General features: G+C 42.8%; 1 protein-coding gene across 2 annotated transcripts in view; it reads right to left on the bottom strand.

Annotated features, from left to right (window-relative positions):
- The window catches only part of rai2 (retinoic acid induced 2), a 46,154-nt gene extending 43,057 nt beyond the window's left edge, over positions 1-3,097 (bottom strand). The window contains exon 1 of one of the 2 annotated variants that reach the window (XM_069889884.1): positions 2,835-3,097. In XM_069889884.1, coding sequence (XP_069745985.1) covers positions 2,835-2,852 — 18 coding nt within the window. In that variant the 5' untranslated portion in view covers positions 2,853-3,097. Of the gene's footprint in view, positions 1-1,846; positions 2,196-2,834 lie in introns of those variants that run through there. The other variant, XM_069889886.1, reaches the window with a different exon arrangement.
- Between the last annotated feature and the right edge of the window lie 9,098 nt (positions 3,098-12,195).

A 12,195-nucleotide genomic window follows, 5' to 3' on the forward strand; every position in this document is an offset into this window, starting at 1 on the left:
CACTCTTTGGAATTTCCCTTAAACAGATGTCCTCTAGTATTGCCCATTGCCACCTTTGGAAAAAAATGTGCTGGTTGCCTACTTTATTAATGCCTCTCATAATCTTATGCAGTTCTATTAAGTTAACTCTTAACCTTCATTGCTCAAAAGAGAAAAAAACTATCTCAATCTTTCCTCATGACCCATATTCTCAAATCCAAGCAGAGTACTGGCAAATCTCCTCTACACTTTCTCTTAAGTTTCCACATTGTTCCTATAATGAGGTGACCAGAACTGAACAGAATATTCCAAGTGTGATCTAACCAGAGTTAGATGCAAAGTTACATCACAGGTCTTGAACTTAATCCCTGAATGAATGAAGACCAACACACCTGCAGTGTGGATTGTGGAGGGTTACATGACCTCTCAGTCGAGAGCCCCATTGGAAGACGCATCATCTGCCAATCAAGTTTGGACTTACATCCACCCATTGGTACACACCTGACCACTGGCTCCTTTATACACCTGGTGATTACCTGGGCTGGACCCTTCATCTTACTGTACTATAAAGTCCACCAAGTGAAGAAGCTCTTCCTCTTGGACTTTGGTCCTGAGACAAACACTGCTCTACTCCAGATCGTGAACTGTAAACAATGCTGGAGGAGTTGTTGGTCAGGTGTGTACTACATAGAGATCGGTGCTGTTGTACATTAGTGTTGTAGATAGCATTGGAGCTGTGCCCATGTTCAACAAGAAACAGCCAGTAATGTTGCAAGATTGTCTACAGTTGCTAATATTGGTAGTGTTAAGTCCGATGTGACTGGGTGTACTGTACTTGTACGTCTAAATCGTTGCTAGTATCAGTAGTGTTAAGTCCGATGTAACTGTGTTGTGTGATTAAGAGGACCTGTGTTCAGCCTATATTTAGACTCGTTATTTGAACCCACAAAACGGGTTTCCCTTCCCACACAACACCATACGCCTGGAAGAAAGGCTCAGACCCAAAACGTCAGGACGAGACCTTAACCTCCTGTGGGTGCTGCGAGACCTGCCGAGTTCCTCCAGCATTTTTGTTTTTATTCCAATCACAGTGTCTGCAGACTTTTCATGTTTCACACTATTAATTCAACAGCTGAGCCATTTCGTTTTTTGTTGCAAACTGGGTCTGTCATTTCACCTCATTCATTTGAGCCTGTATTACAGCTAATGTATGGAATAAATAAACATTTTAAGTTTCCATACGAGATGCCAGTATCAGTAACAGCATTTGTCCATCCTTGACTTCTGATCTTTGAAAGCTGCTAAAATTCAAGTTCTGAGGCTACCAGCAGCGTCCATTGGACAAGTTTAAAAGATTAAAATTTGACACGGCGCAATTGAGGCAGATCTTGACGAATGAAAAAGTACAACAGACTCCACAAAGTCCCTCCTCAACATTGTCTGAAGGACCATTTGGTGGGGTGTTCTTCACACAGTTCAAAGACTGACCCTGCCTGGAATGAGCAAACCCGCGAGAAATTTCCGACTTTTGAAGAAAAACAATATTTCGTGGAACCTGGCAGCTGAAGGGCAAGGTCTGAGTGAATATTGGAATATTGGTCATCCAGCCAAACCCTATTTCTCCCAATAACCGCAGCGTCAAAACTACCTCCCGCCCCCAGACAAAACGCATTGCAACAATCAGCCTGGAATCAATTAAAAAAAACAATAAACCGTTACAAATAGGTGCCTGACACACAAATGAGAGGAAACACCCGGCTCGCTCACTGCAAGCAATAAGAGGGTATATTTCGCGCGGTGATTTCAAACACCAGATGGCCCCTCAAACATTCTCGCTCAATCCTTCATCGCCAGAATCAAAACTCACCGACGTTCATTTTGGTGGAAATTGTCCCTCACCAAAAGCAATCTTCCTCCGAGGGATCAGAAACCAGACGCACCTGAAATTCTGCCGAAGACCAGCCAAATATGGGCAGCGTGTTGGTGGTGACGGTCTGGTGAAGGGTGCCGTTTGGGACTGGCGTCCATCAGTGTGTGGGGGGGGGGGGGGGGGGTGTTGACAACCGGCAGGTTGCAGAGGTCGCCCACCCCCACCAGGCGGCACCTCGTCAACGGGGCACACCCGCAGAGTAACAAGGCGGCCAGCCGCACCTTCCAATCCGATCGTCCGGGCGGCGGCGGTTCTTGCCCGCCTCAAAACACAGACGAGCTCCGGACGCCCGTCAGTGGTGAGAAACCTGAACGCCAGGGAGAGGGTGGGCCGGGCCTCCGGTCCGCATAAAGGTACGATGATGGAAAGCGTCGTTGACAGCCCTCAATAAACGGCCTTTATAATGGTAGGAAAAACAGAAGACCCAAACAGGGGTACTTCTCGCTTTGACGGGATAACGGCACCATTAATCTGATGGTTGGCTTTGAAATTTTAGAGGACAATGATGTGACCGCACTACGAGGTCTATTGGAAAATGAATGCGTGGGTTTACACAAATAGCAAGAGGGAGACCTCGATTTGGACAGAACGGAGAGTCTATTTACCCAACGCAGTGCTGGCTCAACAAAAGGAAGAAAAAAAACACGGCACCCCCCCCCTTCCCCCAGGAACAAATGAAGCGGAATATTACCGAGAGAGGCTTCGGGGGTCGGGAGAATTTCGACAGCAATGCAAGATATGAGTTTTTAAAAAATCCCATCTTCTCATGCAGACAGAAGGAAACCCGGAGCTTCCATCGCCCGGCCGCAGCCTGGTCGTTGGAACTGGTGCCAGTCGGCTGCTGAGTATTTGATGGCACTGGCTCACTTTCAATATTCCATGAAGGGTTTCCGTGCAGGATGTTGGCTCTTCTGAGCCCACTCACCTTGTTGTTGTCATTCATTGCTGGCGTTCAAGGAGATCGCGCAATATCCAATATTTAGACACAGGGGAGGCTTTGCTTGTCTTCGAGTTTCCTCCGGTTACATGTCCCTCTCTGGCTGAGCACGGTGGGTGACACAAGGGGGGGGGGGGGGCTTTCAACCGCCCGCTTTCAGGGGTGAGCGTTGCTCGCACTGTCAAAGAGCGCGGATGCCTCGGCCGTTCTCCGACACGGAGCCGCGTCGCTCGCCGAGGCAAAACGACAAGCCGTGCACGCCCCGCCTCGCCGCATCATCTCTCATCCCGCCCACGGGGGACTGCATTGGGACTCCCTCCATGTTGGGCACGTCAAGTCACGTTAGAAAGCACGGGTTTGCTGGAACGACACTGCCCAGCCGAAGACCCTTCAGAGGGGATGGGTGCAAGTCCCATTTTAGTCTTCAGTTCACACATTTCTCCCTCAAAAGCTCATCACGTTTGCTATTTTTCCACAACCATGCAGCCTTGCACGTTTCACTTCAAGGACCAATCGATTACTCGGTGAGACATATCGGTGGATTCTGCTCTTGAACATGAAACACAGAACTGTTTATTTTTAATGAGGACAAATGAAATGCGTTTTAGAGAGTTTGAACTTTCTCAAGTGCATTCTTTTTCTAAATATACGAACGATTTCGTTCTTTTAACGTCTTGTTTCATCAAGCGAATGCCCGCTCTTTAAGGCTAAGTTGAATTTTTACATGTCTGTCCGAGTCGTCTTCCTTCATCACCTTGTCCATCTGTGTTGCCACTTTCAAGGAACTATGTCCTTATAACCTCGGCCTCTCTGTGCCACAACGTCCCCTGTCTATTCCCTATTTATATCCTGCCCTAGTTTTAATTGCTCACTTGTCTGAGTTTATTTCGTCTGGCTTATTTTCCCAGTTGATCGAGATCAAGTTGCAATATTAGTCAATCTTCTTCGCTGTTCACTTTACAGTTGCAAACTTACCAATCATTCCACCTACATTCTACTTTAAGTTTAAACAAAATAATGGCATCTCATCCTTGCTTTAAAATCTATCCATTGCTGCTTCTGTCATCTCTGCAACTTCCAGCAAAACTGCCCTCCAAGATTTCTGTGCTTTTCAATTGTTAGATTCCTTAACTGTCTCAATTGCTACCACTGCCTTCAACTTCCCAAGCTTTAACCGTACCATTTTAACAACATCTCTCTTCTAATTACTTTGAACAGACTACTTCCTTGATCTAGCTCTGTGTTAATATTTATTTATGCTCAGTACTACATTTTGTACACATTTTGCAAGTACTTTCAGATGATTTATTATTTTAATGGTTTTCTACAAGTGAAAGCTCATCCTTTAAATTTTAGAATATGAATTACAAAATTGGGGCTTCATTAAGTAATAAATTGAAATTCACTACTCAGAAATAGATGCACTGAACCCTCGTTAGAACGCGATTCATTAATCTGCGGAATCACTTGTAGCGCGGGTGTCTGTGGACCCCAAACTGTAACATTTCTGTAAAATAAATTGATTAAAATTCAAAATACCTATATTAAAAGAATGCGCTTGCTTTCTTTCATTTAAATTGTTCGTTATAGATAACGGATCCTTCAAAAACTAATATTAGGGTTTGATTATCCGTGTGCACTGACATATATGCATCTGTTCTGCGACTCGGCTGGAATGTGGTATGAAATCTTGGACCCCAACTACCACATTCTAACGAGGTTTCACTGTAGTATGTAATCTACTCTAACAATTTATTGGAAAATGTCATGTCACTACATTTGTTAAATGTTGTCACAGTTCTGAAACAGGAAATATTAATGCTTTATTAGCAGTCGATATTTTTCAATTGAGCTCACTATCTAATCCATACATGTCTCCAAAATGACAATGTTGTGCCTTTTATTTTGTTTCCCTTTTCTTGTCTACCTTTTGTAATTAAAAACTAACAAAAAAATCTTCTATTATAGTTTGCTAGAACAATGTTCCACATCCAACTCACTGCAATATGATCATAATTGGTACTGAAACTGTTCTGCAAAGTTGATTTCTGTGATAATTAAATCCCTTCATCAAAAAAATGAGCAATGTAGAATGACAATGGTTAATGAGAAAAACAAACCAAATAAGATGGATATATTGAGGTCGTTCTTTGGCATAAAGATTTAAGCACCTGATTTTTTTGGGGGGGGTAATTTCTAACTCGTGTCATTGCACATCATAAAGTCATAAAGGTACATAGGACAGAGACAGCAATTAAACTTTTTGATTCCATTACTTCCAACAGCCGTGACTTCTAGATATCAAACACTCTATATAAAAAGCTTTCCCCTCCAATCCTCTTCCTCATATCAAATATCAGCAGCTGTTCTATCCTTAGCCCTGTGATATGTACACATGGTACATTTTTTCTGTGTTTTCTGTAACTATTTCCTGGAGAGAGAGAGCCAGCACAGCTCCTTTCCTGGTAAGAAAGTGATCCGTGGTAATGTTGACAACTTCATTCAGCATTTTAAAAAAACACTGCCAATTGATCTTTACTTAGCTAAAGTGACGGTCATTCTCAATTTATATTTTTTTGTCAGGTGAATCCTGTGATGGCTTCTTATTCCTGCTATTCAAAGTAAGCAAAATAGACTTTTCCAGTAATTGATTCCAGTTTTGTTCTGATAAGCTTCAGGTTGTGACTTTTCTAATTTAAAATTGAACAGAACCCATGTTCACAAAAACTAATCTGTGTTCTTAAACTCAATAGTTATCACAGATCATGTTCAACTCTGTAATCTTGTCTTTGAGCCCAGGTAATAATTGCAATCTACTTCAGTTTCATTTTATTGCTTTATGATATGTGAATCCTTTGATTGAATTACAGCTTTATAAATCTTGTTTTTTGTTACTTTATCTATAACAATGTGTTCTTGTTAGTAGATAATGTACTGAAACCTATTTATAACAAACACCTTTGAGAATGCGAGATACAATGGTTTTCAAATAAAAGTTAGTCTGTTTTCATTAACCATCAAGACTGATAAGGACACCACTGAAATTTTAATCATTATGAAAGAGCCATTGTTTGACTTCACATTGTTCTGAAATACCAAAGAAATGCTACTTTGTGCATTTTTCATTTTTTGCCAAAACCTTCAAACAAAGCAACTTGTTAGAAAATAGACGAAGAATTGTATTCCAATTTGAACAAATTAATTAAGTCAGGTGATATGTCACAGATGGGATTGAAATTGTTCCATAAGCCTAAAGGCATTTTTTTCTTATTATATTTTTAAATAGAGTATTTTGAAAATGAAAGAAACGGTCAATAGGAAATGAAATGTACAGCAACATTAAAGCTGCCATTTTAGTGTTTTACTTTGCAAAAAAAAAACTTCTTCCATTGATCCAGAAATTGGAAACAAAAGTTTGTCACAAAAACATAGGTGTAAAACAAACTGGTGGTAGCATTTTTCAACCCTACTATTGGCTAATGATTGGGTCAGTTACATAGACAAAATGTTGACAATTCACAAAAATACTGATGTCGAATGGAGGCATAAAACAAAATCATCTTCAAACAATTGAGATTTCTTTATATTTGTGGATGTGCTTTCAGTATTTTTAGTCATAAAATACTGCCGACGAGGAAAGCAGATGGCGAGGGATCAGTCGAGGGGTTCTGGTGACTTATTGGTCAGAAGCAGTTGTTAACGGGATTTAATTAGACCAATTCAAGTTGATTTTGGTTGACTCAGACATGAACAAAATTAAATTTAGGATGAAATAAGATCGGGCAAACGCAAAATGGTGTGCAAAAGTAAACGGAGATAGCTAATGAAGTTGCATCTTTCAAATACGTGGTCGTGGTTAGAAAAGGAAGGACAAACAAGTGACTTCGATTGGTCGCTTTTCAAGTCAGTTCGGGTTTTGTGCTGCATTTGTTGCAAAGGCATTGATCTTACGCTTATGATGTTCTGCGCGTTTCAGAAATCCCGAGTTATAGTTACACATTTCTTCTGAGATGAAATGCTTATTTGTTGGGAATGTCATTGTCCCAGAACGTGTGATGAATTTGCCTGAATTAGTTTAGGACACGCAAGAAAATGAAACAGCATGACTCCATTTCACGATGTATTGAACTGCTTCTCAGACCATGGGTCTTTGGTTTCGTAAAAAGATACATGACAAATAACACAAATAATCCCAGTGGATTTCAACGAGCTATCGAACCGGTGGGTTATTTCGCTGATCGTTTGAACTAATATGGAGACAGAATGATTCTCCGATGAAGCATCCGTGAGACCAAGCTGCTTCTCTATCGGCCGAAAGGGAGACATCAGCGTGGACATTAAGACTCCTAGAGGGCAGGTTCGCCGCGGGTTATTTGGCGACGGCCTGGGCGTGTAGAGAAAGATCGCAGCTCAGACCAGAGGAAAGCAGCAAACTGCTCTCCAACGTCTTTCACTGGGAAGGATCGCTTGCTTGTGCTTTTATTTCAGATGGAGAATTTTTACAATATGCAAATAAAATTGACTACCAAATGAAAGAGTTTGGAAAATGGTAATATAGGTCCCAACTCTCACCCGTTCACATAATACAAGTCGTTAACATAACGAACGGCTTCGTGGGGAAGGGCTGGGTGTTGGAGGTTGCTCTCGTTTCACGTGATGCCATTTGACTGGCCCCGGCCGGCACATTTACCCCACTGTTGGCTCCCCAGAACTTGCCGTCAATCAGGCGGTTGCCCTCGCAGAGTCTCTGTTCTCCCCACGGAAACTTTATCGCGAGATGAAGTCAGTGGCTTTGACGTCTCTCCACACTGTTTGGTCGGAGAAACGTGACGACCCACCAGAAAAGCACCAATTTAAAGGTATGGAGGGAATTTCGGCAAATTTCAATTACACCATCAGTTTTCGCGTGGAAATGTGCGTGTGTATCAGTGAGAGTTATTTTTAAAACAAAAAAATACTTGGCTTTCTTCTAAACCCCTGAAGAACAGGCCCATTGGGTTGCTGAGGTGAGAATCCTATCCATGGTGAACCCACACCACAAGATATACTAGGCAGGATACTGAAGGACTGTGCAGACCAACTTACTGAGATCTTCAATAAGTCACTGTGAAAACACCTAAATGCTGGAGGAACTCAGATGGTCTATTCAGCACCTATAGGAGACAAAAGGCCCTTTTAGACTGTGGGGGGAAAAATGCAACCGTAAAGGCGGAGATTCTCCACCCTTACATCATAGTACTTACCATCATAAATGAGCGGTTCCAAGGCGCCAACTACAATCCCTCTTTAACCTTGTGTCAGAGGTGGAGTGGAGCACTCTACTGTGCATCATAAATGTAGTGCTGCTGCAAGCGGCTGGCTAAGGGCGGGCTGATGATGTTCTGATGACGCCGTCAGCCCGTGACCCAGCAGCCACCATTGGGGCTCCCACGGTGATTGGTGCTGGGGTTAGGGCTCCCTCCTGCCACCCAGAAATGTCCTCCTGGTCTGTGTCCAGTCTCTCCGATGTAGAGGAGACCACAACAGAAGCCCCAGATGCAGTAGATGACCCCTGCAGATTCACAAGTGAAATTTTGCTTCTCTTGGAAAGATAGTTTGGGGCCCCAAATGGTTATGAGAGGCGGGTGCAAGTGGAGCATCTCCTACAGTCATAGGGGTAGGTCCCAAGGGGATGATTGATGGCGAGGCAAGAGTGGATAAGTGAGTCATGGAGTGAGCGGTCCCTATGGAAGGCAGAGAGGGGAACGTGTTTAGTGGTGGGATCATGTAATAGGTGGTGAAATGGCAGAGGAGAATTTTTGGATGTGGAGGTTGGTGGGGTGGTAGGTGAGGACGAGGAATCCTGTGCTCCTGCTGTGGTCACCTCTACATCGGAGAGACTGGGCGCAGACTGGGAGATCACTTTGTTGAGCACCCCGTCTCTGTCCGCCACAATAGCGTGGATCTCCCAGTGGCCACCCGCTTCAATTTTCCATCCCATTCCCTTGCTATCATGTCTATCTATGGTTTCATGTACTTCCAGACTGAAACCACCCATAAATTGGAGGAACAACACCTCATCTTCCGACTAGACACCTTCCAACCGGATAGCATTAATATTGACTTCTCTGGCTTTCGTTAAACCCCCACCCCACCCCCTTGCTTCCCCTGTTGTTTCTCCATTCCTTGTTTCCTTTTGTACAAACATGATAAATTCTACCTAGTTTCTTATCATATCCAATTAACACCTTTTGTTGGTCTGGATTTGAATTCTGAGACTTTCTGATTTTACTTTGAAGAAGGGCTTAAGCCTGAAACATCAGCAATATATCTTTGTCTCCTATAGATGATGAATAGACCAACTGAGGTTCCTCCAGCATTTCCATGTTTTCTCAACAATCACAGTGTCTGCGGTCTGTTGTGTTTCTCGCAGTCCATTGTCCGCTATTCAAAGCTATTACCGTCAACCTGGTTCCAAAGAGGCCGATAGTAACAGGCCTCAACAACTACTGCCCAGTGGCACTGTCCTCCACCATTATGAAATGCTTTGAGATGATGGAAAGTATCAAAGCACACCTCTCAGATACAATGAATTCATTACAATTCGCCTACATAAAGAATTGTTCCACTGATGATGCTGTGGGCTTGCCCTTCCACTCCATCCTTACCCACTTGGAGAATGATGCCTCATCTGCCAGGCTGCTGTTCATTGACTTCAGCTCAGCATTTAATACAATTATATCCCAGAGGTTGGTGGAGAAGCCGTTCTCACTGGGACAACATCCTCGTCTGCAACTGAATTCTGATTCTGCAGCAGAACATCGAACACCATCACATTTTGCACTAGTATATGTCAGGGCTGTGTGCTCAGTCTCCTCCTGTTCATGCTACTGACCCATGAATTATCAAGTTTGCAGATCACACAACAGTAGATGGCCTCATCAGCAACAACGATGAGTTCAAATACAGAGGAAAGGTGGAACAACCTGAGTCTCAATGTGGACAAGACAAAGGAGATGATTGTGGACTTCAGGAGGATCAGGGAAGGACCACCCTCCACTATACATTAATAGTTTGGCAGTGGAGAGCACCACGTTCCTTGGAGTCCATTTAAGAAGTGACCTATCCTCAACACATAACATTTCCTCACTTATCAGGAAGGCAGAACAGTGACTGAACTTCTAAAGAAGATGGAGGTGGGCAAAGCTTCCAGCCACTATTCTATCAACTTTCTACAGGAGTTGTATTGAGAGCATCCTGACCGACTTTATCATAGAGTGGTACGGTTGCTGTAGAACACTGGATCGGAGGTCAATCCACAGGACCATAAAAGCGGCTGAGAGAATCACTGGGGTTGCCATCCCGCTCATTGATGTGATTTACTGGGGCCATTGTTTAGAAATGGCTCACAAAATCAAGGAGGACCCTACCACCCCTCACACAGCATCATGAAAAAGACCCAGAAGTATCAGAGCTAGAACCATCAGCCTGAGGAACCGCTTCTTCGCTAAATGAATGCTAAAACAATTTTCGGTGACTGCTATTTATTTTAACATTTATTGTTTGTCTGTGTGTGCTATGTCTGTACATGTTTTGCACTGTTCTGCATGTGGACCAGAAAACACTGTTTCATTGGATTGTATTTGTACTGGTACATTTGGATGACAAGTGAACTTGAAAATCACAAGATCATGACCTATCTAGCCATGACATAAAATTGGAAACATTGCTTTTGAACAAAAGAAAAGCCATTCTTCACCTTAGTGATTGCTGACGTGTTCTGAATTCAATACTGCATTACGAAGACAGCTGATATTTTTATCTATGGCTACATTCTATGCACACTAAAGTTCCATCCTTAGTTTTTTGATGAATATACAGTGAAAGGAGATAATAACGGAAACTAACAAAGAACTAACAAGGCTTGATTCAGACTTTTGCAAAGTGAATAAGGAAAATATTTTCGAATAGAAGAATGAAAAATTGATGGTTACCTTTTAACACAAGCATTAATGAGCATTAATCAATTAATTGCTGAAGACCATAATTAAGGATAATGCTAAATCATAAGGAATGATCAGCATAGATTTGAAGAGAAAAAGTCAAAATAGCATTTTATGAGAATAGTTAAAAACAAGGTATCCATTGAATATAGTTTAGTTGGAAGTTAGTATTGCAAAACAAATTATTTAATAAAATCAGGATCCTATAATATAAAAATGAAAGTAGTGGTTCTGTTATGTGGCTGGTAAAGGAAAACAGCAAAGCATATTAAGAAATTGTTCTTGAATGATATTCTCTTTTGGGTGATATTAGTTTTCCTTGATTTTAATTTAGTCATTAAGGTTACAAATCAATTAACGCCAAGTTGAGGATGGAACAAATTGAAAGCAAAAAGAATGATGCAAACAGGTGCAAGAGCAAATATAATTAGAAGCAGCTATGATAGTAGATAACAAAGTATGGAAGAAAACCTTAAATTGTATCATTCTTAATGCAATACAGAAAGGAACTCGGCTGCACCATTTCATCAGATGCAAGGATCGACAATGACATAGACAACAGACTCGCCAAGGCAAATAGCGCCTTTGGAAGACTACACAAAAGAGTCTGGAAAAACAACCAACTGAAAAACCTCACAAAGATAAGCGTATACAGAGCCGTTGTCATACCCACACTCCTGTTCGGCTCCGAATCATGGGTCCTCTACCGGCACCACCTACGGCTCCTAGAACGCTTCCACCAGCGTTGTCTCCGCTCCATCCTCAACATCCATTGGAGCGCTTACATCCCTAACGTCGAAGTACTCGAGATGGCAGAGGTCGACAGCATCGAGTCCACGCTGCTGAAGATCCAGCTGCGCTGGATGGGTCACGTCTCCAGAATGGAGGACCATCGCCTTCCCAAGATCGTGTTATATGGTGAGCTCTCCACTGGCCACCGTGACAGAGGTGCACCAAAGAAAAGGTACAAGGACTGCCTAAAGAAATCTCTTGGTGCCTGCCATATTGACCACCGCCAGTGGGCTGATAACGCCTCAAACCGTGCATCTTGGCGCCTCACAGTTTGGCGGGCAGCAACCTCCTTTGAAGAAGACCGCAGAGCCCACCTCACTGACAAAAGGCAAAGGAGGAAAAACCCAACACCCAACCCCAACCAACCAATTTTCCCCTGCAACCGCTGCAATCGTGTCTGCCTGTCCCGCATCGGACTTGTCAGCCACAAACGAGCCTGCAGCTGACGTGGACTTTTTACCCCCTCCATAAATCTTCGTCCGCGAAGCCAAGCCAAAGAAACAGAAAGGAATTTCAAGCACATCATCAAAAGTAGATAAAAGGCAAGAATAGGCCTTTAAGCTGTTAATGATAAT

This window comes from Narcine bancroftii, chromosome 7 (genome assembly GCF_036971445.1).
Source record: "Narcine bancroftii isolate sNarBan1 chromosome 7, sNarBan1.hap1, whole genome shotgun sequence".
Taxonomy (NCBI): Eukaryota; Metazoa; Chordata; class Chondrichthyes; order Torpediniformes; family Narcinidae; genus Narcine; species Narcine bancroftii.